The 27,831-nt window shown below is 47.3% G+C and overlaps 1 protein-coding gene across 3 annotated transcripts in view; it reads right to left on the bottom strand.

Moving 5' to 3' along the window:
* lrrk1 (leucine-rich repeat kinase 1) overlaps window positions 1-27,831 on the bottom strand; it is a 303,358-nt gene that overhangs the window by 120,205 nt on the left and 155,322 nt on the right. For all 3 annotated transcript variants that reach the window (XM_054734368.2, XM_070554620.1, XM_054734367.2), the window contains exons 17-23: window positions 26,083-26,255; window positions 25,856-25,976; window positions 25,503-25,662; window positions 12,812-12,990; window positions 12,621-12,715; window positions 12,098-12,269; window positions 11,791-11,963 (exon numbers count right to left, since the gene is read on the bottom strand). In XM_054734368.2, coding sequence (XP_054590343.2) covers window positions 11,791-11,963; window positions 12,098-12,269; window positions 12,621-12,715; window positions 12,812-12,990; window positions 25,503-25,662; window positions 25,856-25,976; window positions 26,083-26,255 — 1,073 coding nt within the window. The remainder of the gene's footprint in view (window positions 1-11,790; window positions 11,964-12,097; window positions 12,270-12,620; window positions 12,716-12,811; window positions 12,991-25,502; window positions 25,663-25,855; window positions 25,977-26,082; window positions 26,256-27,831) is intronic.

The raw sequence follows: 27,831 nt of genomic DNA, 5'->3' as shown, positions 1-27,831 counted from the left end.
ATGTTTTGAAATATATAAAGTGCACCAAACTTGACTCAGTCCATTCAACAATTCTAAATGGACAATTATGTAACTCATCAATTAATTATTTGAAAGGATAATTTGTCAATTAAATGCTGAAAAAAATAAACAATACATTAATGAGGCAAGAACTTTTTAAACTTGAACATACCTACACCCACAAGTCTATTTTTACCTGGTTAAAACCATCTAGCTTATGTGCACTTTTTAAAACACTGCCCAGCAAACATTCGGACATTTAATGACAGTTGAACGGTCACAACTGTAAAATAATATCACAGGAATTAGGAAAGAATAATATGACATCAACTCTATTTTACTTGGCCGGACTCGAACCTGTATCCTCCAGAGTGAGAGTCGCCCGCTCTCCCAGCTGAGCTATGCCAGCAACTGCTGAATATCAGATTTTTTTATATAGATAGCTAGAGAGTAAAGTGTGGGGTAAACTAACCAATCAGAGGATAGGGAAGATCTGCCACAGGCCACGCCTCCAGAGTGCCAAAACTCCTCACAGCCGAGCGAGTGGAATTAGAAACCGAGCGCGCAGAGGCTGCCGAGCGCGCAGAGGCTGCCGCGCGCGCACGTTTTCCTCTGCCGTGTGCTCGTTGACAACGCGCGCACGCAGGTTTGTCACTTGTGCACATCCTTGTGCGCTCACAGACACAGTTTGCTCCCTCTCAGTGCACAAATGACCTCTCGCCATGTATATTTTCGCTCGCGAGTCCCGTTCACGCGCGCGCTGCCATGTATATTTTCGCTCGCGAGTCCCGTTCACACGCGCGCTGTGGACCCAATGCGCGTGCACGGGTTGTGGCACGCTTTAAACGCCATAGACATACTAATGTTGTCCTCCCCGGGAGTAGATGCCCTGCTTGAGCAGGCCCACGACGAGGAGCTGACAACAGCGCCCTCATCTGACGTGGCTGAAGAGGTTGTATCAGTAATGACGGCAGCTTCGACATGCGTCCCGTGTCCTGATGTGATACGTGAAATCCCTAGGGTCTGTCTAAGTAGTGAGCCAGCAGGCATCCTTCCCCCTGTCAGAATCGCACCTGGGAGAGAAATGAGATGGAGGATTAAATCCCAGAAGGGGTGTTACTTTGTTTGTCAAGGCAAGATTATAGATTGCTTTCAGTTTATGAATATTTTGTCTGTAAAGACTGGATGGTTCGGCCCAGAAGTCTGTGACTCTTTTGGGACCGCACCTTTGTTGGATACGAAAAATCATGTTTTGGTTTTCAGCGCCAGCTTCCCACCGCGAATGATGGGATCGCTTCCGCATGGAGAGGCTCCAGTGCTGGATTTATCTTTATTCTTTCTGGGCGAAGATCCCACAGATGGGAGAAAGCAGTTTAAAGGTTATGTAACAACCCGCAAAGGGACCTTGTGCTTACCCGTAGCTGATGATGGCATTATGATGAGAATGAGGGTTGATGTGGAGGCCACAGTTAGGTGTCTGAGTGTTCAGCCGTTCCTGAGTGAGATGGATGCTAGATTTATGAAGGCTTGCATTGCTGCTCTATCTTTTTATGGTCCTTTGCCTCATTTCGTCCCCATGGGGGATGTTGCAAGTCCGAGCAATCGGTCAAGGCTTAGAAACAGTGGTCAGATACAAGGGTCATACAAGGGTCAAGAGGACAATAGTTCAGGACTTGCTGGTGAGGACAGAACTAGGCAAAGGGTCAAAAGACAGGCTGGCTTCTCTGGATCCGCCCAGGGGTCCACCCCTGGGCCCGCCCCTAACTCCACCTCTGGCGGGAAAAGAAGGAATGGCATGGAGTGAGGAAAGTCCAACTGGACCCAGAAGCTCTCAGGAATGCTGAAAGAAGATCTACAATTTGCTACCAACATGAATATTTATGACCTGTGCTCTCATTCCAGGAGTGCAGCATGTAACTTTTGTGCCCTCATGTGAATACTGCATGTAGTGAAAATGATACCAAATGTCTTATGTAGAGCTAAAAAAGTGTATTTGGTAAATGACCCCTTGACCTAAACTGTCAGGAGAGAATGACTTGTGACTCTTACATTGTTTAGAGCAGTCTCAGAAATGATATAAAAGGATGCAGCTCAGATCGGGCAGGAGAGTTCTTGGGGAGATTCTGAGAAGACAAGAGCTGGTGTAAACTAACTCTTATTTAATCATTTTGAACTAATTCCTCCGTGGGGGATAGCAGTTGTTTTTTCATCTACCCATTTTTGTATTTTGATTTTGTAATAAACCTTTTTTGAAAAAGAAACATAATCCTGATTCTTTCAGGTTTTCTCTAAAGCTTCACGTTTGGAGCCCTGGCCATAAATTGCACAGAGGTAAGCATATCGATGATCGGTCTCTGAATTATCGGGACTTACTTTGCAGTTTATAATAGAATAATATAAAGAAACCTTAAGATAAGGGAAGTTTTAACTTCCCCCTCCTTGCGAGTAACGAGTTGTCTTAAGGGCGATAAAAGCAGAATATTCGAGGTTATTTTGGCTCTGATTGCAGGTTGAAAAAGTCTCTAATCAGCTGGAAGGTTGGATTAATAAATAAATTGATAAACTTATGTTAGCCTGATCAACTAGCATAAATCATTTTATAGTTACCAACCTCCCACATAAGCTGTTAGAGGCGCAATTAATTCCGGGTAACCCAAACAATTGCTGAGAGGCTTGGCTTGCCTCCAGACTTCTCTCTAGTATCTTAACCAAAAGGTAACGAGTTTAAAAGAAGTGTAGCACTCTGGGGCTGGCTATTCGTGCAAGTCATTTCACCTTTAAAATAAAAGACAAGATTCTAATTAGATGGTCCAAACCAGGATCTAGTACAATTATACTCGCCGACATCCCCTCGAACCCTGATGGATGCACCGTCTCATAAGTTCTAACGGAACTGGGTTTTAAAGGAACCGGTAAATGGGACGGGCACGCGACAATGCGACCTCCGGGACAACCGCTGGGACAGGATGCGGTGCGACCTCCGGGACCACCATTGGGACAGGATGCGATGCGACCTCCAGGACCACCGCTGGGACAGGATGCGGTGCGACCTCTGGGACCACCGCTGGAGCAGGATGCGGTGCGACCTCCGGGACCGCTGCTGGAAAAGGACAGGCGAAGCCTCCCGGACAGACGGAGGTGGAACCCCCGCTGGACATGGATGTGGGGCGCCTCCTGGGACAACTGCTGGACGTGGATGCTGTGTGTCTCCTGGGACCACCACTGGACGTGGATGCGGTGCGCCTCCTGGGACCACCGCTGGATGTGGACTAAACGGAGGGACTTGAGGCTTCAGCGGCATAGCAGTAAAACTTTGGGTCTGTGAAGGCCATGAATTAGTAGAAGGTCTCCGGGGCAGCCACTGTTGCGTCGTCAGGAACCCGCTACGCAAGATGGCCGCAGCAGGCCTAGACGGTGGGGTGGAGCCTCTGCGTGGGAGTGGCCTGATTGCCAGCCGCGTTCCCCAGAACGGTGACTCCTGCTCCTTCTCTAGTTCTATAAACTCCAGGAGCGTGAGATACTCCATGACAGGTACTGTGCCGGCGTCGGGTCTATGTTGATGGCCAGATTACTCTGTCACGACCTGAACTCGGAAGACCCGTGATGACGCCAAACACAGTAAGAGTAAAATAAACAGTCTTCATTAGAAGTGGAGTTACCAGAGGTCTGAGGTGGGAATTGTCCAACAGGGAAATCCAAAAGGCAAGGTCGGGGACTAAACAGGATTGGAGCCAGAAGATCAGAGATGCTGAGAAACAGACAGGGAATTCCAAAAGGTGGAGTAGGGGACGGAGCAGGGTTCTGCATCTTCAATGGCAAGGTGAGTAATGGCTGGAGAATTTACTGGCAAGAAGCGTTCAATAATCTGGCAGTGACTGGATAGCTGGATGGTTATTATATAGCAGGAGGAGCAGGTGTGGTGAATGAGGCTGATGACAGGAACAGGTAAGATGAATGGAGTTGATGAGGTGCAGGCTGAGGTTGCTAGGGAAACAGGGCTTGGCTGGAGCTTGATGAGGGGACCAGGTGTGCTGCATGAAGGCTGAAAGACTGGGAGTCATGACACCCTCTTCATGTTGCGCGTGTCTCCTCCTCCCCCCGACTGGGAGCCTCTCGGCGGGAGGCGTTTTTCAAGCTCTAAAATATCCAAAACTTTGCTCAGCCTGATAATTACACATCTCCACTATCTTCTGGTGTAAAGTAGTAACTTTACACCAGAGATCATATTTGTAGATCAGACTTGTTTAAGTCAGCAATGAGGATTTGGTGCTTTTAATGAGTAAGTCCCAACACTGACAACAATGTACTGAAACTATAACCAACATGCATAAACAGACAGATCGGTCCCGCCTACTTAAGCCTGATTCATGCTTCTCCATCAGCTCCAAAAGGGACAGACACGCACGGATCGACGGAAGCGTTTTTTCTCTCATACTTCGTCTCCTGAGGAGTGTTGCAAAGCATTTCCCTGGCAGGACAACAGAGGGCGTAGCACTGTTCTGTAGTATCCTGTCATGTATCGGTCCAAGATAGTGTGTTTATATTGTGTTTTTTTGTATAAAAGAGACTTTTTAACACGGACAAATTTGTCTCTCCTTCTCCTCCATCTCTTCATGCGCTCGCCACCTCTAAACCCACGTTTCCTGTCATTTCCGTACACAAATAAAACTCTTGCTGCGCATCTTTTCACTCATCCAGTCACAGGAGAATTAAACGTTCATGTTTTTAGAGTTCTTTCGCGAGGTATTCTTCAAGCTGCTCCGTGACTGCTGCTAGTTATCCTCGACTCTCTTTATGTTATTGAGGGCGCAATGGCGGCGGTGGAGACGACAGCTGCGTCCTGACCAGTTACAAGCTTGCATTCATCTCGACGGACGGATGTTTAAACATCCGTGGGCTCGACTCTGTCCGTTCTTGCGTGCCTGCCGGGGCCCTACGCAAGGACGGATAATGGTGCTGCGTGTCTCCGCACTGACACAGACGGAGAAGCATGACTCAGGCTTTACACTGTTGGTCATTTTAAAAACAGTAATTATTGCCCTTTTCACTTCATCCTGCATCCTAGCAGCAACCACTTTGGCACCTCTGGAGTTGGTGTTTGTTTACGTCACGCTGCATTCAATGTAATTGGAAAAAGGAGCTTCAACCTTAACCTCCGATTTTGTTTTCTTTCTGGCCTTAGTGCGGGGGACGGATCGGGGTCGATCTGAATCTGGGGGTGGCGGATCCCCCCATCCCTCACACTAACTGTGCGCCTGGTTACGGCGATGGCTCATCATTGCGCTCCCTCTCTGGAATATCTTTATAAACTGTAAACCGTGTTACTCTCCATAGGGGTTCGCTTCATTCATTCTAGCCGGTGTTGACATCCCGCCAGACGTGCACGAGGCTCAGCGTATGCTAGCAGAGCAGATGCTGTGCATGGAGCGGATGAACCCGGACTCCCTCATCATTGTTCTGGGAGAATTTAACAAAGCCAGTCTGATCCAGGAGCTTCCCAAATGTAAACAGTATATTAAATGCCCAACCAGGGAGGAGAAAACCCTAGAGCACAGTTACAGCACAGTAACCAGAGCCTATAAAGCAGTGCCTCCCGCTGCGCTCGGACCTCTGACCACGTGACCAACCATCTGATCTCTGCGTACACACAAAGACTAAAACTCTCCAGTGGAGCAACAAGGCTGTAGATGAGCTCCACACGTGTTTAGAGACCACAGACTGGGAGGTAAAGAGGGCCGCCTCTGGCAGTTTAGATGAGTTCACAGATACGTCACCTCCGTCCACCTCTGCCAGGACAACATCATACCATCACACACCAGGGAGAGTTCTAACAATGACAAACCCTGGTTTACCCCAAAACTACAGCTTCAGCAGGCAACTGGTGATAGCTAAACGACAGCACTATGACAATATACAGCAGCAGATGTCTGAGAGCCACTCAGCCTCTGAAAATCTGCTCCTGGCCACCAAGCACGTCTCATACCTTCAACCATAGTAGCACTGCAGTCATAAATCCCCATCACCACTGTGGAACTCACCCACAGGACCCTCCTCCTCACCCCACAGCCCGGAAGTTAAACTCTTGCCCCATAATCAGAAGGTTGCACGTTCGATCCCCGCTCAGTTTGTTGCTGTTGTTTTGTCCTTGGGCAAGACACTCAACCCGCCTTACCTACTGGTGGTGGTCGGAGGGAGCGGAGGTGGCAGTGCTCGGCAGCCTCGCCTCTGTCAGTGCACCCCAGGGCTGCTGTGGCCACATCGTAGCTCATCCCCACCAGCGTGTGAATGGGTGAATGAGTGATTGAGTTGTAAAGCACCTTGGGGGTTCCAAGACTTTAGAAGGCGCTGTATCACACACCTCCACCACAGCCTTCTACATTCATGAGACAGATGTCAGGTAGAGGTGGGAAAAATGATCGATTCTAAGATGCATCGCGATTCAGCCGTGCATGATTCTGCATCGATGCAGCAACGTGACATAATGAGATTCTCTCCCTATGTCTATGTCGGGGGTCGGCAACCGCGGCTCTGGAGCCGCATGCGGCTCTTCCATCCATCTGATGCGGCTCTCTGTGCTTGTAAAATAATGAATGGATATTTAAATAAAATGCTTTATATTTTACTGCATTAATTTTACATCTGTAAGCCAATTCTAAATGTAAAGATTGTCTGCGTAAACCTGAACAGGTCCATCCCAGTCTTACTGTGAGACCGGGTAGACGCGTCACGCTTGTGCGTAATCATATGCGTGTTCTGAGCTGACGAGGATGTGAGATTCTGGGATTCTCCTCAGATCCTGGATGTGTCGCCACATTGGAGACAGGAACAAGCGCTATTCAGCCAAAGTTTCATAATCAGGGAACATTCTCTAAGTGACAAGTCTCGCTTCAGTCGGAGGAATCTGCATGCGCCCTGGTTCTGCAACGTGCTCCAAGCCCCTCTCCACATCTTCAGCTCACTGTGCGCCGTACGTACGCGCTGACAGCGAGCTGCGCTGAGCTCCGTGTCCAGCTCAGATGGGAATCAAGTGATTTAGCTACATCTGCGATGTGCGAAACGAATAAAGTGTCAGTTCGTCTGCATGCGTCGGGGTCTTTCTATTCTTTCTCCGTCAAAATAAATAGTCAAAAACGGGAACTATCCGGTCAACACAACACAAGCCCTGCTTTTAACTGTTTTGTTTTCTTGTGAAAATAGATAAAATTTAACTTGATTAACACCAGAGCCAGGTGCACTGTGCCATTATCTCCGTCGCTGTAAATGAGGGAAAAACAAATTGATCGGATCCTTTTCTGACCTTCCCCACCTACAAAGTTTAATTACAACAATCAAACGTGACAGAGCCTGGATTTGTATCCTGAACAGTCTAAACATGTTTTAAAAAGAAGCGTATGACAAAAGTGGCACCTGCTCAGTAAAACCACCAACAGGGTGAAAAATATCAAAATACTGTAGGCAGAGACGGGCTACAACTTCTGGATCCACTTTATATAAATCGTTTTATTGATTATCTTCTTATGAAAGATAACTTGGACGTACACGAGCGACCGGTACTGGCTGCTGTCTGAGGGTAGGCCCCGCCCACAACGCCGCGGCTGCTGCAGTGTTTTCTTTACTGTGGGAAACGGGTAATAATGGCTCTTTGATGGGAACAGGTTGCCGACCCCTGGTCTATGTCTATGCGAGGACTATAAAATTTTGAGGTATTACTTCTGGGGGCAGAGTTGCAATGACATGCGCACTGCATTGTCCTAGAAGCAATTGGACAGGGATACAGGGCCAACATTACCAGTAATCAAAGATGTGCCCGTCACATTTAAATCGGATGTCCGGGCTAATTTCGGTTTTGGGATCCTGGATGTGAAAGAATCACTTAACATAGTATTTGTTTACTATTTTTAAGTTCAGTAATATTCTATCTTAAAGCTGCTCTACCGAAAACATTATTTCTTATATTATTTAAGTAATTATAGGCAGCACACTTTAAACATTATTGCTCACTATAGTGAATAGATGAATGTTCTGTTTTTCAGGGATTTCAAAATCAAAAAGAAATTGAAAACTATTCTACTGCTTTTATTAAGTACTGAAAATTTTTGTGTGAAGAATCGTGATGCATTTCAGACTCAAATCGAATCGTTAGGCAGATAATCGGAATCGGATCGAATCGTGAGGCAGGTAGAGATGCACACCACTAATGTCAGGAAGCAGTTCAAGGCTCTAAACGCACAAAAAGCCCCAGGCCCTGATGGTGTCTCCTGCCACTCTAAAGCACTGTACTGAAGAGCTGGCCCCAGTGTTTACGGGCATTTTCAACTCCTCCATTAGGAGGAACGTCATGTTCTCGCCTGCTTCAAGATCTCCATCATAATCCCTGTTGCAAAGAAACCAAGGATCACTGCACTCAGCGACTACAGACCTGTGGCTCGGACACCTGTGGTCATGAAGTCATTTGAGCACCTGGTTCTCCCCCACCTCAAAACTAAGTCGGGCTCCTTCCCAGTGAGAGTTGGACTCCGCCAAGGCTGTCCTTTGTCACCGATTCTGTTCATAACCTTTATGGACAGGAATTCTAGACACAGCCAAGGTGGTGAGGGCATCTGTTTTGGTGGCCTGAGGATCAGGTCTCTGCTTTTTGCAGATGATGTGGTCCTGTTGGCCTCATCAGAACATGATCTTCGGCTTTCGCTGGAGCGGTTCGCAGCCGAGTGTGAAGCAGCTGGGATGAGAATCAGCTCCTCTAAATCTGAGACCATGGTCTTGAGTAAGAAAAGGGTAGAAAGCCTTCTCCAGGTCAGGGATGAGGTCCTGCTCCAAGTGGAGGAGTTTAAGTATCTCAGGGTCTTGTTCACGAGTGAGGGAAAACTGGAGCGTGAGATCCATAGGTGGATTGGTGCTGCAACTGCAGTGATGCGGGCGTTGAACCGGTCTGTCGTAGTGAAGAGAGAGCTGAGTCAGAAAGCGAAGCTCTCGATTTACAGGTTGATCTACGTTCCTACCCTCACCTATGGGCATGAGCTTTGGGTAGTGACCGAAAGAACGAGATTGTGGATACAAGCGGCCAAAATGAGTTTTCTCCGAAGAGTGTCTGGGCTCTCCCTTAGAGATAGGGTGAGAAGTTCGGTCATTCAGGAGGGGCTCAGAGTAGACCCGATGCTCCTCCACATCGAGAGGATTCAGTTGAGGAGGCTCGGGCATCTGGTCAGGATGCCTCCTGGATGCCTCCCTGGTGAGGTTTTCCGGGCACGTCCAACCGGGAGGAGACCTAAAGGTAGACCCAGGACACGGTGGAGGGAATATGTCTCTCACCTGGCCAGGGAACGCCTTGGGACTCCCCCGGAGGAGCTGGCCCAAGTGGCCAGATAAGTGGAAGAGAATGGTCGCACATATGGCAATAAAACCCTTCTGATTCTGAAGTATGAGAGGAGAGGGAAGAACTCATCCATGGACATCACTCAGAATGCTAATGAGCTGGTGATGCGCTTGAGCGTAAACATCGGATCCTGAAACATGACGAAGCAACCGAGAGAAAAGAAAAATAGAGAAGAAAATATTTTTTATATAGTGCCTCTCAGTCCCTTTGGTCAGTAGGCTTTAGTCACTGGACCTCAGGGACCTGCTGGGGGTCTAGGGACTGATGGTGCTTGTCCATGTAAGGCCCTAAAGACCAGGGGTCTCATTTATCAAACATTGCGTAGAATCCTTACTAAAACCGTACTTAAGCTCAGCAACAAAAAAAAAAGTACTTATGCCAAGTAGGTTTGTGATCTATCAAACATGGAGTACGCACAGCTGCACGCAATCTCCGCTTCATAAATCAGAGACAGACGAGAATGTTTCTCAGCTGCTTTTAGTCACATCCCGCCCTCACCATGTTCACTTACTGCCATAAATAGTCAATGCAAAGTGCCTTGTGGATCTCATGCATATACATAAGCCGGCTTGTTGCAGCGCTCTGCCAATGACATGGCGACCGTAGATCAAGGCAGATCAAGGACGCGCAATTTCACAGAAGCAGAAATTGAGGTACCTGTGGGTGGGGTGGAGAAATTAAAGGAAGTGCTTTTGCAAAACAAATAAGAGAAAATCCACGGAGTGGCTCAGCGTTGCTGAAGCCGTCAATGTTGTGAGTTCTTCAGAGAGATCTGTGGCGGATATAAAAAAATGGTCCAATCGGGATTCGATCCCCAGACTCCCGGGTGAAAGTCACGCGCGCTAACCAGTCACCCAAACAGGGATCTCCCTTGTCCAAGTAGCCAGAGTGCATGATCAATCAGGTCACAGTGACAGGACACACACACTGTCACAGACGCATGATATTCTGTCTTAATATGCCCCCCTGCTGATTTCTGCATTCCGCATTCTGCGCTTCGGGCTGTGTGTGTGTGTGTGTGTGTCTGTGCTTGTGCTTGAGGGGTTCTCTTTCTGTGTGAAAACTAAGCACTACAAGTGATAATGCTGCAGGATTTCATAATTGTATCCTTCTCAGCAGCAGCACTGCAGGTGCTCTCCATGTCCAACATGTGCGTAAGCGAGGAACTTAGTCAACTTAAAATTGCGCACATTTTTCCGATAAATTTTCTTTCATAAATCCCAAAGTTTGCGTGGAAAGTTGCTTACGCAGTTTTCCGACCCCGTTTTGTGCGTAAGCTAGCTTGACAAATGAGGCCCCAGAACCAGGATCTTGAAATGAACCCTGAAGGTGACTGGCAGTCTTAAGCCCTTTTCAGATAGACATTCTGGAACATTTGTGGACAATTTAATCCGGTTTTTAACCGGAACTGTGTTTTCAGACACACCACTTTTGTACCGGAACTTGTCCTTTCGGCTGCGTTCACACAGCAGGGAAAAGTTCCAGATGTCTGACGGCGGCGGGGGTGGGGGGGGGGATCGGACTTATGTTAAGAAGAAGAAGAAGAAAATATCATTTCTATAGCGCCTCTCAAGATAAAAATCACGAGGCGCTTAAGCATAATTCTGCGCACACGAAGACGCATAAGAGACCTGGATGATGAAGCTCAATGGTTAAAGGAATCACTGAAGCGGTGTGAAGCGCTCCGTCGCGCGTCTCGACAGTACCGTAGGAGGCGAGCTGCCGTGGTTCGCCGCATGCTACAGCAGCGGGCTATCTAGGTGCGCACAGCTTCCCCTGGTCCCCTCCTCCTCCTCCTCCCTCTTGTCCAGAACTTTACCTCACCAGTCTGAATCAGCCACCCTGTCCGTAACAAGTCCGGACCTGTTACTAGGGGCTTCGTCCGGATAAATTCCGGAACATGTTATCCGGATGTTTGTATTCAGACAGAAAGGTCTTACGGACAGATTCCGGAACATTTCCGTTTTTCATGGCCTGTCTGAAGGGGGCTTAAGTGTGAGGAGATGAAGGTGTGGATAACGGCCTCAAGATACAAGAGAAGACAAGTCACTCACCCTCTTAACAGACATCAAAGCCAGCAGCAGGGCTGTCTTGAGAGACAAACTTCAGCAGGACCTGGTCAAGGACCACACTCAGGTCTCTTTGAGGGGCTAGCAGGCAAGACACAGGTCTGTGTCTTTGCAACTGTTCTGTCCCTGAAACCGTCATGGTGGGAAGAGGTGCTGAAAGCCAAACCTCTGTCCAATTAGACCTGCAAAAATGATAGCATGCAAGCTATCGGACATGAAACGGGGATGCGTGCCTCTCTGTGCACCAGCACTGGGTGATGGCTCATTCAGAAGTATGGGATGTGGTTCAGGAGCAGCCTTAGAATCATTTAAGTAAAGCACCACTATGTCCCTCATTCCATCTCTCACCTGAAGTAACCTCCATCAAAGGTCACCAGAAGTCCTTCCTTCCAGTAGATGGTTTGGCTGCGGCGGACTCTAAATGTGCTGCATCGACTCTTCTTCTCATGTCCAACAAAGCTGTAGATGGCCGACTGGCTATGATGCTTGCTCTTAGCAGTTTTTATGGAGGGATAAGAGAACTGCACACACACACACACACACACACACACACACACACACACACACACACACACACACACACACACACACACACACACACAACGTTAAGGGAATGAACTGCAGCTGATGAGTGACGGTCTGATTGGACGTGTACCTGCAGGTCCATCTCTGCCAGGCTGATGAGCATCCTGGCAATGAAACGCTCCCAGAATCCTGCAGGAACGAAGCTCATCTTGAAGACACGCTGAAGGGTGTTAGTAGTGCTTCTGTGAATGTTGTGTATGTCCATGGCAGGTTTTGGAGGAAGGAGATGTGGCAGCAGGTAACTACGGCAACACAAAATGATGACAGTAAACACCTTAGAAGAATAACACACACACACCTGCCGTATGGTGAAGTTCATGTTTGAGGGAAGGTTTGTGCACGTGGTCCGAATGCCTGATCAACACTTCACAGAAATGGGGCGTGGGTGGGCTAATGAACTGGTCTCTACTAAAGAAAAGGCCTTTAGTTTGCTTTTACCTTTGCTTGATGACACCTTTACTAATTCATAGACCTTTTTCACAAATACAGACACCTAAACATGGATTTAATATAGTTTTAGGATGATAACTTATTGGGCCTTCTGGAGTAAACACACATGCTGGTAAAGCCATAAACTAAAGATCAGCTTGTACCTGTTGTTACCCAGAGGTAGAGCAATCTCAAATTTAGCCAGAAACTGGAAATACTGCTCCTGTGTTTGCTGGGTGAAGCCTGTTCCTTCCAAAACCTGAACAACAGATACAGTACAAGTAAGCACCATCATCATCATCATCATCATCATCATCACTCCACAGCAGATACAGCTCAGCATCTCTGACTTCACCTTGAGATCTTTAGCTTGGATCACTCCGTTCCTGGCCATCGGCTGAGATGATCTCAGACATATGATCCTCTCCAGACAATCTGACAGCCACACAGGACACAGGAAGTAGAGAGTACACAGGCCATGGCTGGTGTCTGGGAAATGCAGGAGGGTTCCCGTTTCTATCAGAAAACTAATGGCTGCAGGAAAACACACAAGAAAAGCCATTAAAAAGAGGACAGGTTCAGAGAACGTGTGAATTAAAGACACGTGCAGCAATATGAGTGTAAATGAAAGGACTTTCTTCAATTTCCTTTGTGAGGACGAGGTACAAACGACAAAATACAAAACAGAACAAATCACCAATAACCAACAACACCAAATCATACAGAACCTTTGTTGTTCATTAGCACCAGCGTTCTGCTGAAACTAAACCTTTGTACAAGTTTGTACTATGTGCAGTAGGGCTGAAGGATTTAGGAAAATAATCCAGTTGCGGTTTAATTCACGATTATTTTCTCAAGGGGCTTTTCTCATATTTCAACTAACGGAAGCAAAAAAAAAAAACCCCTATGTAACGTATACTGCATGTAAACAAGTTTATGTATCTACATATTTATCTACATATCATATCAACAAGTTTATTTGTCTACATAAACATAAACACTCACAAGTAAAGACAACATTTTGTGTTTGAAGGTGCGATGCTTTGCAGCCAGGAGCACATCTCTTGAAGGAGCATAGGTATTAGCATCAACTGTGAACATTTATTAGCAGGAAAGAAGTTTAGAGTTTTTGACGTCTTGTCCATGCAGAGCTTCCGTAGTTCAGTTACGTCCGTAGCTGCTAGCCAAAACTCTGTGGAGTTAAAGTCTCGTACGGTTTTCTAGCTTTACTAAAATATCTGTCTGTGCTTATCTGACTGATTCAAATTCAAAAATACTTTATTAATCCCAGAGGGGAATTGGTTGCTGTAGTAGCTCAGAATAATAATAATAATGATGATGGTGGCAGTTTTTATATTTTATTAGACTCCAAATGTAATTATTTGGCACGTTCCTAATTCATAATTTCTAAGAATGTAATCAGCTATTATTAGCATTAGCATCCCTATGGGTTCTTCCATGTATATTAGCATTGTGCTAACCACTTACTGCCAGTCAAATTGCAGCCTTTGCGATTAGAAAATCTCCTTTTGTCACATCGCAGTTTAATTGCATATGCAATTAATCGTTCAGCCCCAGTGTGCAGCAGACATTCTTCATGAAAGTGGTGTTGACCCAGCTCAGCCAGAGTCCACGTCCCTCATTTATCAAGTGTACTTACGTACAGGTCTGTGCGTATATCGTGTGTAGGAACAAATGTATGCATTGTCTGGTATTCATTTTGTACGTGTGTGTGGAAATGTTCCTAAACACAAGAAAACCTCAGGACATGCTAACAAACAGCATCTAGAGGTAGAAGAAAGGAATCGCTATACTGAAGGTCTCAGCGGCCCACACACGTTCCTCATCAACAAATTAATTTACCCAATAAAATATTATTATGGTGAGAAAAAAGTTTTTTGCATAATTGGTGCTAAAACCTATAAAAGACAGCTGTGATCAAGGGGAATCTAACACTGAAGCATGTCTGATCTGTGTTTCTGGAGGATTTGGCAGAGCGTGCCTTCTAGAGGGAACATGTCCTCCGTGAGCGCACTGAACTCCCTGATAGAGATCCTTCTGGAGCTACGCTGCGACTTAAAACCTTGCTGAGCAGCAGACAAATCGTACAAATCCGATTCCAGTCCATATTCAATTATTGACAACTACAAAAAAAACCAGAGCCTCCTCTGCTCCCCGATCATACACGCGTTGTCCAGACTGCATGACAGCTCCAAGGACGCTGCTCTCAGACAACAAAGATTTCCAAACAAGAACAAAACTAATTCCAAACATCATGCAGCTCCGTATATGTAAACTGTAAATGACAACAGAATGGAACATTCAGTCTGTTACTCCATCCATCCATTATTAGCCGCTAATCCAGAGTTGGGTCCGTGATGGGACCGAGACAATTGACTGGCTGATAGGACATTGGTTCTTTGGGAAGGAAGCTAGAATTGGGGCAAATGTTTTGAACATGTAGACTTGAGTTTTGAAACTGTAAGCTGAAGTCTAGTTTACGCTTCAGCGTCGGTGCGGTGACACGCAACGCCGTTATCCATCATTGCGAGGGCTCTCCAGCAGGCTTGCAAAGACGGACGGAGTCGAGCCCATTTTTCTAAACATCCGTTAAACGAGACGGAGAACGCAAGCTGGTTATTGGTCAGGACGCCGCTTTCGTCAACAGCACCGCCGCCATTGCGCCCTCAAAAACATAAAGAAAGCCAAAGATATCTAGCGACAGACACGGAGCAGCTTGAAAATACTTTGTGTAAAAACTCTAAAAACATCAACGTTACCTGCTGGGTTCCTTATATAGGACACTTTTTACTGACTGGATTGATGTATTGGAATGATTACTGTGGGAAGTGTCTTAAAACGACTCTTGTCGTGATTTGGAGCTTTATAAATAAACTTGAATTGAATGACATTCTATAAAATGAAGGTTACGTGTTACAAAACGAATGCTACGTGCTACAAGTTACAAAACATGATGCAAGTTACATGTATTAAAACCCTGTTCCTAGATCGACACGTTTCTGTTCAAGAAATAAATAACCGGTGAGTGGCCATCCGTTTGTGATATCATGTAATATAAAGCTGCGTGTTTAATTTAGGCTACATTTATATAAACTGATAAACACACACACACACACACACACACACACACACACACACAAAGAATGAGTTGACATATACACGCACATGTATGTGTGTGCACACACTGTTGTTGCCGTGTCCTACCTAATTTATAATGGCAGAGACACTGGTTTATATAACTACTATGCATTGTGGTTCATCCAAGGAGCCATTTAAGCGAGAATTTTATGAAGCCAACAAGGAGTGGAAAAAACTGCAGTTCCACCATCATCCGCTAGGGGCTGGCACCAGATCAGAGCAGGTTCCCATTGACTCCCATGTTAAAAATACCATTTTCACAGCAGAAATAAACGTGTTTACAGCCTGGTTAAAAACATGTTAGGTTTAATAGATCTAGTTTATATTCATGACTAATCTTGGGGCAGCAATAGCTCAGGTGGTAGAGCGGGTTGCCTCATGAGCAGAAGGTCATGGGTTCGTTTCCAGCTCCCGCCAGGGGTATCCTGCTGTTGTGTCCTTGGGCAAGACACTTCACCCAACTTGCCTGTGTTAGTGGTGGTCAGAGGGGCCGACGGCACCAAATGGCAGCCTCACCTCTGTCAGACCTCCCCAGGGCAGCTGTGGCTACAAGTAGCTTACCATCACTAGCAGTGTGTGAATGTGAGTGTGTGAAAGCGTCTTTGGGTGTCCAGAAAAGCACTATATAAGTTCAATGCATTATTATTATTATTATTATTATTATTATTACTCTGAAGGGGGTGAGTGTTTTGCAACTCTTCTGTTTAAGCTTAATTAAATGCTTAAAATTTTGAATAATTAATGAGCATCAGAGCCACGCCAGAGCTAGCTCCGGGGAAAGGCCTCAGCCTCATGCTAATAGATGTTCAGCCATTTTGACTCTCTGAACTTTAGTCGTGTCCTCCGTCTGTGTGTTTGTGTTCTGTGTATTTGGACACAGAGGGCAAGCTGTGGTTGTTGACTGCACTAACAGATCATCCACACTGTTTTTGCTTCTTTTTATCATTAAGTATGGCGTTTTCCAACCGCTTCTATTTGTAAGACTTTCTTGATCAGGCTCAACTCGTCCTCTGTGGTGAGTGATTTCATTGAACGCCAACTACCTGAGGTCAAAAGTGACTACTCCCTCCTCTGCAAAGCTTTGAAGGAGGAATTCTCAGGTACAGCAAAGACAGCAGGTTTAAAACACGTGTTCTACTTTAACCTTTTCCATGCTTTCTCTGGCCATCGAAGTTAACTGGGTATGGAAGAAAATGGTGACTTTAAAGAACTTTTTCTTGAGAATCTGCATCCTTCCATAGGCGTGCAAATGAGTGCAGTAGATAGTGGAAAAACTACCGTGATACAACTCAGAAAAGTGGCAGGTAATGTTTTTAGAAGAACTACTCAGTGAATCACGGACTCCAAGTCCTCTACAGGTCTGGGTTAATATGTAGAGACCTCTCTTTTGGTCCCATCTCAGCGCAGAGACCTCGACAGGCTGCTCCCACGCCAGTTGACAGTCTCCATCGTCTGACATTCCAGGTTTCTGGTCTAACAAAATCTATTATGCTACTCGCATGTCTCCGTGATGTCCGACACGGCTAAGCCTCCTCCTCAGCCTTCTCTACCACAACTGTATGAATCTGGGCCCTCTTCAGGTATTGCACTCAGGGAGCGCCCAGCCCTGTTAACGACTAACTACCATCTGTTCACACAAAAGGTATTTGTAAAGTTTGACCCTGAAATGGCATGCGCTCAGAAACTGCTATCCTTCAGCGGCGTTTCTGAAACAGGTACCAACTGGACTCACACTATGATGTGGCACTCTGAAGCCGACATCTCTCACATGTCACACCAGTTACATAAATTAATGGTTTACAATTCTGAGCTTTCTGGTACCCATGGCAGGGAGAAGTGTTTCCTCCCTGATTCCTCTCCTTTGCTAATACCATTGGTTCGCTCTTAAACTTGGGCTTGTCATCCATCAACTCTGTCAAGATCCACAATGTGCAACGTCACATCGCTGAGCTTAACAGGGAATTCCCTTCCCTGCGTAAGCTGGCGCGTCTCCAACAGCGTGCGTTAAAGCTGCTAGGCACCTCTGATTGCCACACTAGTCCTAAACACGCATAGCGCCATGTTGCGTGAAACCACTTCCGCGGTGAACGAACTCCATCCCTTTGTCTGGGTCGATTATGCTCACACTCAGATGCTGACCACTTGCCTGTCCGACTGTAAGTGCTTCTATAGACGCCCTCCTCACGGGGAGGATTCCTCTGTACCTGGTGTCCCCAGGGGACATCTACAGACTGAAGGACGTGGTCAATGTTGGTAACTGGGTCACGTCAAGTTGCATACGCCGCCGGTGGTCGCATTCCACAATGACACTCCGGATATCCGTCTAGTCACAGACCTTCACTTGTGTTCTCCTACTCGAGGCCTTCACTTACTGTGTCCAGGTACCGCTTTTCTGTACAACAAAGCTACAAGTGTGTGGTATTGGTGAGATGGCCAGAGATTCTAAATGTCCTGTGACAGTTACACCCCAGCCGCATGTGTTACAGACCACCATGGTCCACGTTGGTGAGGTCTCTCTATTTTACTTGGATCCAGATGAACACAGGTCTGTTGTAGAGTTTTCTCCTTTCTTTGATAACATCTCCTTTGCTCTTTCTCCTGTTACTGTGAAACGTGTTATGTTCAACGGTCCGACCATGGTTCGGGTTAGTGAGGTAGACAGGGTATTGCATCAACTCTCTTCAGGTTCTGGCCTCAGCTTTCAACCTGTGACGTACTCCCGGTCCCGTTCTGACTGTCATTTTCTCACTACCTGTTTCAACGGTTGTTTGTCACTTGGGTTGGCATAGGCATTGTCCCGTCACTTCTCCACATGGTTGACTCTCTTGGGGGATTTGCTCCGTCTTTTGGGGAACCGTCTAAACTTGGCTCTGGCGCCTAAAGTTCCAAATGGTGCTGCGCTGCCGCCTCAATCACCAACCAGTGACCCATCTCCAATTCCACCTCCATCTCTAGTCGTACCTCCAGTGGCATTTGGGGGGGTTGATTCTTATCTTCTGGTCTCTGTTTCAAGTCAACAAGTCCTGTTTTGAGTGTATGTGTGAGTGTGCATGGAAGTAACATGACATGCAGACTTGGTTGGGCTTTGATCAGGGGCGGCGTTAGGCCCGGCTACTTGGGCTGAAGCCGCGGACGTTTTATGAAAAGCCCCGGATCTAAATCGCGGAAGTAACATGCAGTACCAAAGTCCAACAGAGAGGGAGCAGCTGGCAGTAGTTTGTTTACAGCCTGGCTGAGCCTCCACCACTGAAGAAGAAGCCCTTCAGCAGCCGGCTTCTTCTGCACTCTCTGCCTGAAACGCATGAGTGAAGATGGACATAAGGATGTTTTTTAGACCAAAAGTACAACGACAGAACCCCAGCTTTGATGAGACTGGTGTTGACTCAGGTTTGTGAGTCTTATTTGAAAATATTTGTTGTGCTGCTGGTTTGCCTAAAGTTAGCTTACTATCAGGTAAAGTTGATGGAGAAAGAACGGGAATATTTACTATCATCTCACACTAAACACTAACAGGAAAAATACTCTGCCCTGAATATGCTTAATATGTAGCTTCAGATTAAAAATTATGTGGTACAAGACAAATATATATGATGTTGACTAGTGCATGTCACGTGTGCGCGCGCGTGCGTGCGTGTGTGTGTGTGTGTGTGTGTGTGTGTGCACATGCGCGTGTGTGTTAAGCCCCGGATCTTCTTCAGTTCTAAATCTGCCCCTGGCTTTAGATGTCGTCATGCTGAGGGTTTCTGAAGATCTGAGGTGACGACTGGTTTCATAACAGTGAAGAGCTGTTAAATCTGCTAACTGTTGAGATGTATCCAAATTCAATTATATTTTACTTTTTAATTTCTAGATAGTTTAAATAAAATGTTATAACACGATTCATTGTTCGTGTGTTTTATATTCCGATTTTTACGTTACTAATCTGTTAGTTCCTTTTGTGTTAGATGCACATATAGGGTTTGATTCCTAACAAGGATTAACTTCTTGTCGTAAAATTCTTCTTCCATGTATTTTTAATTTTTATTCGTTTCCTTTAGAGATACATACACATTTCCATTTCATTTGATTGCTACTGTTGATTACTTTATCACACAACTTTAATTCTTTCCTTTGATTTAAACTGTCAGTTATGAGCTATTGATTAACGCCCTCTGTGATAAGTGTAGTCGTTGACTGACAGCTCCCCCTGGTGGAAATGCAGCACTATTGGTCAACGCGGTAGACAGAAATGATTTGTTTAGCTGTAGGGCCAGGGAAAGGACTTAGGAGAAAAACAAATAAATAAAAGTTTACTTACTTTTTCTCATAGAACAGGGTCAGATGGTCAAATGTAAAGATTTTTAAAGTTATGTAATAATTCCAATTTATGTCCCACAGCTTTAAAAGACTTCGTCTTCGTCTTCCTCCGCTTATCCGGGTCCGGGTCGCGGGGGCAGCATCCCAATTAGGGAGCTCCAGGCCGTCCTCTCCCCGGCCTTGTCCACCAGCTCCTCCGGCAGGACCCCAAGGCGTTCACGGACCAGATTGGAGATGTAACCTCTCCAACGTGTCCTGGGTCGACCCGGGGGCCTTCTGCCGGCAGGACATGCCCGAAACACCTCCCCGGGGAGGCGTCCAGGAGGCATCCTGACCAGATGCCCAAACCACCTCAACTGGCTCCTTTCGATCCGGAGGAGCAGCGGTTCTACTCCGAGTCCCTCCCGAATGTCCGAGCTCCTCACCCTATCTCTAAGGCTGACCGGGCCACCCTACGGAGGAAACTCATTTCGGCCGCTTGTATCCGCGATCTCGTTCTTTCGGTCATTACCCAAAGCTCATGACCATAGGTGAGGATTGGGACGTAGATCGACCGGTAAATCGAGAGCCTGGCTTTCTGGCTCAGCTCCCTCTTCCCCACGACAGATCGGCTCAGCGTCCGCATCACTGCAGACGCCGAACCAATCCGCCTGTCGATCTCCCGATCCCTCCTACCCTCACTCGTGAACAAGACCCCGAGATACTTAAACTCCTCCACTTGAGGTAGGACCTCTCCCCCGACCCGGAGGTGGCAAGCCACCCTTTTCCGGTCGAGAACCATGGTCTCAGATTTGGAGGTGCTGATCCTCATCCCAGCCGCTTCACATTCGGCCGCGAACCTACCCAGCAAGAGCTGAAGGTCAGAGCTGGATGAAGCTAGGAGGACCACATCATCCACAAAAAGCAGAGACGAGATTCTCCTGCCACCAAACTCGACACACTCCACACCACGGCTGCGTCTAGAAATTCTGTCCATAAAAGTGATGAACAGAACCGGTGACAAAGGGCAGCCCTGGCGGAGTCCAACCCTCACTGGGAACAGGTCCGACTTACTACCGGCTATGCGGACCAAACTCACGCTCCTCTGGTAAAGGGACTGAATGGCCCTTAACAGAAAGCCACCCACCCCATACTCCTGGAGCGTCCCCCACAGGATGCCCCTGGGGACACGGTCATAAGCCTTCTCCAAACCCACAAAGCACATGTGGATTGCTTGGGCAAACTCCCATGCCCCCTCCATCACCCTTGCAAGGGTATAGAGCTGGTCCACAGTTCCACGGCCAGGACGAAAACCACATTGCTCCTCCTCTATCTGAGATTCAACTATCGATCGGACCCTCCTCTCCAGTACCTTGGCGTAGACCTTTCCAGGGAGGCTGAGGAGTGTGATCCCCCTATAGTTGGAACACACCCTCAGGTCACCCTTCTTAAAGATGGGGACCACCACCCCGGTCTGCCACTCCCTAGGAACTGCCCCCGATGACCACGCAATGTTGTAGAGACGTGTCAACCATGACAGCCCTACAACATCCATAGCCTTGAGATACCCAGGACGAACCTCATCCGCCCCCGGGGCTCCGCCGCTGTGTGGTTGTTTGACTACCTCAGCAACTTCTGCCCCCGAGATCGGACAGTCCATCCCCAGGCCTCCCAGCTCTGGTTCCTCCTCGGAATGCGCATTGGTGGGATTGAGGAGCTCCTCAAAGTATTCCTTCCACTGTCCGACTATAGCCTCAGTTGACGTCAGCAGCTCCCCATCCCCACTGTAAACAGTGTGAGCGAGTTGCTGCCTTCCTCTCCTGAGGCGCCGGACAGTTTGCCAGAACCTCTTTGGAGCCGATCGATAGTCTTTCTCCATGGCCTCACCAAACTCCTCCCACACCCGAGATTTTGCCTCGGCAACTGCCACTGCTGCACCCCGCTTGGCTATCCGGTACCTGTCTGCTGCCTCCGGAGACCCACAGACCAGCCACGCCCTGTAGGCCTCCTTCTTCAGCCTGACGGCTCCCCGAACCTCTGGTGTCCACCAGCGGGTACGGGGGTTGCCACCACGACTGGCACCGGCCACCTTACGACCACAGCTAGCAACAGCCGCCTCGACAATCGCAGAGTGGAACAAGGCCCACTCGGACTCAATGTCCCCCACTGCTCTCGGGACGTGGTCAAAGCTCTGCCGGAGGTGGGAGTTGAAGACCGTCTTGACAGGTTCTTCTGCCAGGCGTTCCCAGCAGACCCTCACTATGCGTTTGGGTCTGCCAGGTCTACGCGGCATGTTCCCTTGCCATCTGATCCAACTCACCACCAGGTGGTGATCAGTTGACAGCTCCGCCCCTCTCTTCACTCGGGTGTCCAAAACATACGGCCGCAGGTCAGATGATACGACTACAAAATCCATCATCGACCTGCGACCTAGGCTGCCCTGGTACCAAGTGTACCGATGGGCATCCTTATGTTCGAACATGGTGTTCGTTATGGCCAAACTGCGGCTTGCACAGAAGTCCAATAACAAAACACCGCTCGAGTTCAGATTAGGTGGGCCGTTCCTCCCAATCACACCCCTCCAGGTCAAGCTGTCATTGCCCACGTGAGCATTGAAGTCCCCCAGCAGGACAATGGAGTCCCCTGATGGAGCACTATCTAGCACTCGTCCCAGGGACTCCAAAAAGGGTGGGTACTCTGAACTGATATTTGGCCCATAAGCACAAACAACAGTCAGGACCCGTTCCCCGACCCGAAGGCGCAAGGAAGCTACCCTCTTGTCCCCCGGGGTAAACCCCAACACACAGGCAGAGAGTCTCGGGGCTAACAAAAAGCCAACCCCAGCCCTCCGCCTCTCACCCGGAGCAACTCCAGCAAAGTAGAGTGTCCAACCCCTCTCCAGGTCTCGGGTTCCAGAGCCAATGCAATGTGTCGAGGTGAGTCCGACTATATCTAGCCGGTACCGCTCAACCTCTGCCACAAGCTCCGGCTCCTTCCCCGCCAGCGAGGTGACGTTCCATGTCCCAAAAACTAGTTTTCTTGTCCGGGGATTGGACTGCCAAGGCTCCCGCCTTGGTCTGCCACCCGATTCGCATTGCACCGGACCCTTCATGTTCCTCCTGCGGGTGGTGGGTCCACAGTTGGACGAGCCCATGTATCCGGTTCAGGCTGGGCCCGGTCAGGCCCCATGGGCGAAAGCCCGGCCACCAGGCGCTCGCTCACGGGCCCCAACCCCAGGCCTGGCTCCAGGGTGGGACCCCGGTAACCCTCCGGGCCGGGTACTCAGACTCTTCGTTTTAACCGCCATGAAAGATCCTTCGAACCGTTCTTTGTCTCACCCTTCACCTAAGACCAATTTGTCATGGGAGACCCTACCAGGGGCACTAAGTGCCCCAGACAACATAGCTCCTAGGATCATTAGGGCACTCAAACTCCTCCACCACGATAAGGTGACGGTTCAAGGAGGCTTTAAAAGACAGTTTCTAAATTTTAAACTTTTACTTAATTTGTGAAAATTTAAAGGAAACGGATTTATGCACTTTTTAAGTCACATTAGAATTGGCTCATCTGAAAAATTACAACACCTACATTTATCAAACTTTAACGACATTATTTTGAGATAAGAGCTCAGTCCTTTAAACATAGTTTGTGATTTGTGAAACCTTTATTGGATTTGTTACAGTTGAATAAATAACAAATTCCAGAACTTTTTTTTTTTTTTTTTACTTGATCCACCTTAGATCTGGTCCAGTTAAAAACACTTACTTTTCAAACCTGGACTAAATTATTCTACATGAACAACACTATCAAAAAAGACAGTTGGTAATTTGTGAAGCCTTTAGTAGATAATGAAAGTTTAAATGAGGCAACTTTCTTCATTTATTTATTGCGAGTTTGGATCATCATAGGTTAAGGTTTATAAACAATATGTCATGACTCCCAGGCTGCCACCCTCCTCTGCCTCAGCTGCCTCCTCAATCAAGCCCTCAGACACTTAATTATCAACACCTGCGCCCTGTCATCAGCTCATGCCATACACCTGCCTCCTCTGCTATATAGCACCCAGCCTGCTCTCCAACCAACTCCAGATTATTGAACGCCACAGCTAGTAAATTCTCCAGCCTTCCATCCAATCGTCTGTCTCGACCTGGTTCTGTCTCCCGGATTCTCGCCTTGCCTCACCCCTGCTTTGGACCCCTGCCTCGTTCCCTACCATGCTATTGAATTACCCGGATTATTGACATTGGATCTATCCCCTGAATTCGAGCTCTCGCCTGCCTCCTCGGATCTCTCGCCATCGTCTCACTTCCACCTGACCACGTCTCAGCCTTCTTCCTGGTTCAGACCACTCTTCCGCCTCACTACAACCCAGCCATCTCTCTCTGCAGTGTTGGTGACAAACTCCTGAATTGTTTTAATAAACATTTAAAACATCTTACTGTGTTCCATGTCCTCACGAGTCCTACATCCAAGCTCAGGTCATTACACAAAAGTCTTCTCTTTTTTCTAGAGTTCAGATTGATCACCCATGAAATTTAAAAAAAAATTACAATGAGAGCAGATTAAAAATGCAGGAAGTGTAAAGCTTAGTTGAAATTGACCTTTTCAAATTGGAAACTAAAAGGAACCATTCAGTTTTGTACAAAACATCCATCCATTTTCAGCCGTTTATGTGGAGCCGAGACACGGGGGCAGGAGCCGAAGCCATGAGGCCAAGACTTCTATACGTCAGAGGCATAACAGAAAAAAATAAGAGCAACAATAAAACAACACAACATACACACACCAACAAAATCATACACGACAGTTAGAAACAGACTAGTGCACCCAAAAGACAAGATACCAGCTGGACTTAAATGTGGAGTCATTTACGAAATCCCATGCAAACTCTGCAATAAAACATACGTAAGAGAAACCGGACGCCAACTCAACACACGAACAATAGAACATAGAAAGGAGTGTGAGAAAGAAACAAGTCAAAAACACACAAGAGCAGCAAAAGAAGAAGCAGAAAGCACAATAAAGAAGTCAGCCGTAACAGATCACTGCATAAGAGAAAACCATGTAATGGACTGGGACAACACAAGGATCATACACACCGAACAACAGAAATACAAAAGATGGATAAAGGCAGCTTTAGAGATAAGGAGACGTGGATGTGGGACCATGAACAGGGACGATGGAGTTTACACGTTGGATCGTGCATGGGACTGCATCGTCGGAGAGCGGGCAGCAGAGGGCGACAACGTCCTCTGCTGCCCATGGATAAACGAAGGAAGTGACGCCACCATCAGCGTCAGCCTGATGATGTTTGCAGCCGCAAACGAAACGTTGCAGGTAAATAAACCTTTTCTGTGTTTTAAAAAGAACTAAAAGACGGAATTAGAATTTCAACACAGCAAGAAGACACCAAAGATGATCTAATGCACGTTAATACAGCCCAAAAAGTAGTTGACGAGTTGAGAAAGCAGGAACTGAAACAGGAAAACAATAGTTTGAATGCTCAATAGCATTTAAACAATAAAAATGTTTTGGGCAAATTCTCTTGAATGGTTAATTAATTACAAAGCTTTTTAAAACCAGTTCCATCCCAGTAAAAACAAAACTGGTACCAGTTTGCTTGTCTTCATATTCAGTGATGTCACTTTCTGATATCTGCTCAATGATGTGGTCTAACTGGATATCAGTCAGATATTGGACCTCTCTCTCAGCATTGCGTCTCTTCTTCTGTGCTACCAGTGCTTCCTGAAGGAGAAAGTAGCTCCTGGGAATCTGGAGGAGAAACAGGAATAAAGAAATCTGCTTTACAACCATAAAGCAACACCAGCAGTTCAAAGAAAACGTGATTCACCCTAACAGCCTCAAAACCTATTTCAACACCAAGTCAACTTTAAGCTCCTCCCTTTAATTATGCACCAGCTGCAGGATGTGTCAGAACTTCATCAGAACTTCATCTGAGACTCACCAGCCGGCCCAGTAGTTTACCCCCACAGGCTGAGCTGCTGCTGTCCTTCATGGAGAGAGCAGTGTGGAAGAGCAGGGTCTTCAGATCATCCAACCCCTCCAGAGTTTTACATGACACTTCACTGTACACACACACACACACACACACACACACACACACACACACACACACACACACATTAAGACTTCCTGACATAACCTGAGGTGTTGACTCAGAAGTCTGCTTACTGCAGGTTTTTGCAGGTGATGTCTGGGTAACCAACAGCTCGGGCTCCAGATGGAGATCGGCACAGAGCCAGAACATAGGCTCTCAGGGTCGCCAGCCTCTCCGTGCGAAAATTTGTGTCAATGAGGTCCAGATGTGTTCCCACAACCACCACAGCAGAGTTGGGAGCTCGAGCCTGCGCATGACAAAGCAGATATCAAATCAAATCAGTTCAAAGATACTTTATTAATCCCAGAGGGAAATTAGAGTTTCAGTACACACAATGCAGAGATCAGACATACATGGGCAAGACACAAGACAAGAATTGGTGACTGTGGTCATTCACAACCCTGAGTCGCGCTACTTTAATAGAGATAAGAGGGTTACATGAGGATTGGTTCAGGTGGAGGGAAAAAAGGCACTTAAGAGCTACCTTCCATAGGGAGGGCAGCTTTGCTCTGCAAAAAAACACCTCAGACAGATAAGCAACAGACTTCAGACATCACAACATAAGTGTCCACTAGGTGGGGTGGTGGGTTGAAACTATCCCCACTTCAGTTCCTGCAGCCACGATAAGCAGCGCATGTCACCTCAGTGTGGATAGGGGAAGGAGCATTGAGGGTTGGAGGGTTGCAATGACCCTGGAACATTTCAGCAGCCTTCCCACAGTCCCGCCCAGTCTGGGATAGGAGACAGAGTTGAGTTGCCATAGCGACGGCACATTCCACATACCTTCTGAGAGGGCAGTATTCGCTGGAGCCTTGCAGGCTCAAGGACGCCAGATTCCGATTAGAAATTGTTTTGGGGCCAGACAGAGATAATTTCCTCTGTGTCTTACAGCTTGTTGGTCCTCAACCGCTCAAAATCCCAATAATGGAAATTAATCTATCCCAATCCCTGCTGATTCGTCCACTCTCTCCTTGATGACATCCATCATTTGTGCCAATAATGAATCTCGGCCAAAGTTCCAAGCTTACGATTCATCTCGACAATTATGTGAGTCTGTGAATTCACAGCACGGTGCAATCCATCTCTGAGCTCCGGGATCAATCCAATATTCCTCAACAGCTCGTTAATTTTCCAGTAAGCCAGGTAGCCTCCAAGGTCAATGAGCAGGAAACCTGACACTAGAGCCCTGCACGGGCCTAAAATCTGAGCCCGTGTCCGGCCCGGCCCGAGGGGGTGGAGCCCCAGCCCGACCCGGCCCGAAAAGGTTTTCAGGATTCTCTGGCCCGGCCCGAGCCCAAGCCCGACTTTTTTTTAACCAACTAAATGAAAACAAAGTGCGTCAATGCTGACCAATGTGTTAAAAGACGTGCAGGATCCGAGCGTCGCAGAAGCGCATGCGGGGAGCTTCCTCCCACTGAAGCGAGTGTTTTCCAAACCCTGTATCTCAGAGAGACTTGTCACTTAGAAAATGTTCCTTGATTATGAAACTTTGGCTGAATAGCGCTTGTTCCTGTCTCCAATGTGCGACGCATCCAGGAGCCGTCTGAGGAGAAGCCCAGAATCTCACATCCTCTTCAGCTCATATAAGCGCATATGATTACGCACAAGCGTGACCCAACACGGACTCACAGTAAGACTGGGTTGGGTCTGTTCAGGTTTACGCAGACAATCTTCACATAGAATTGACTTACAGATATAAAATTAATTCAGTAAAATATAAAGCATTTTATTTAAATATCCATTCAGCCGCATCAGATGGATGGAAGAGCCGCGGGTTGCCGATCCCTGCTCTAGTTCAAGATATCATTAAAATTCCAAAAGTG

This window comes from Nothobranchius furzeri, chromosome 9 (genome assembly GCF_043380555.1).
Source record: "Nothobranchius furzeri strain GRZ-AD chromosome 9, NfurGRZ-RIMD1, whole genome shotgun sequence".
Taxonomy (NCBI): Eukaryota; Metazoa; Chordata; class Actinopteri; order Cyprinodontiformes; family Nothobranchiidae; genus Nothobranchius; species Nothobranchius furzeri.
This window is presented reverse-complemented; position numbering and strand designations above follow the sequence as displayed.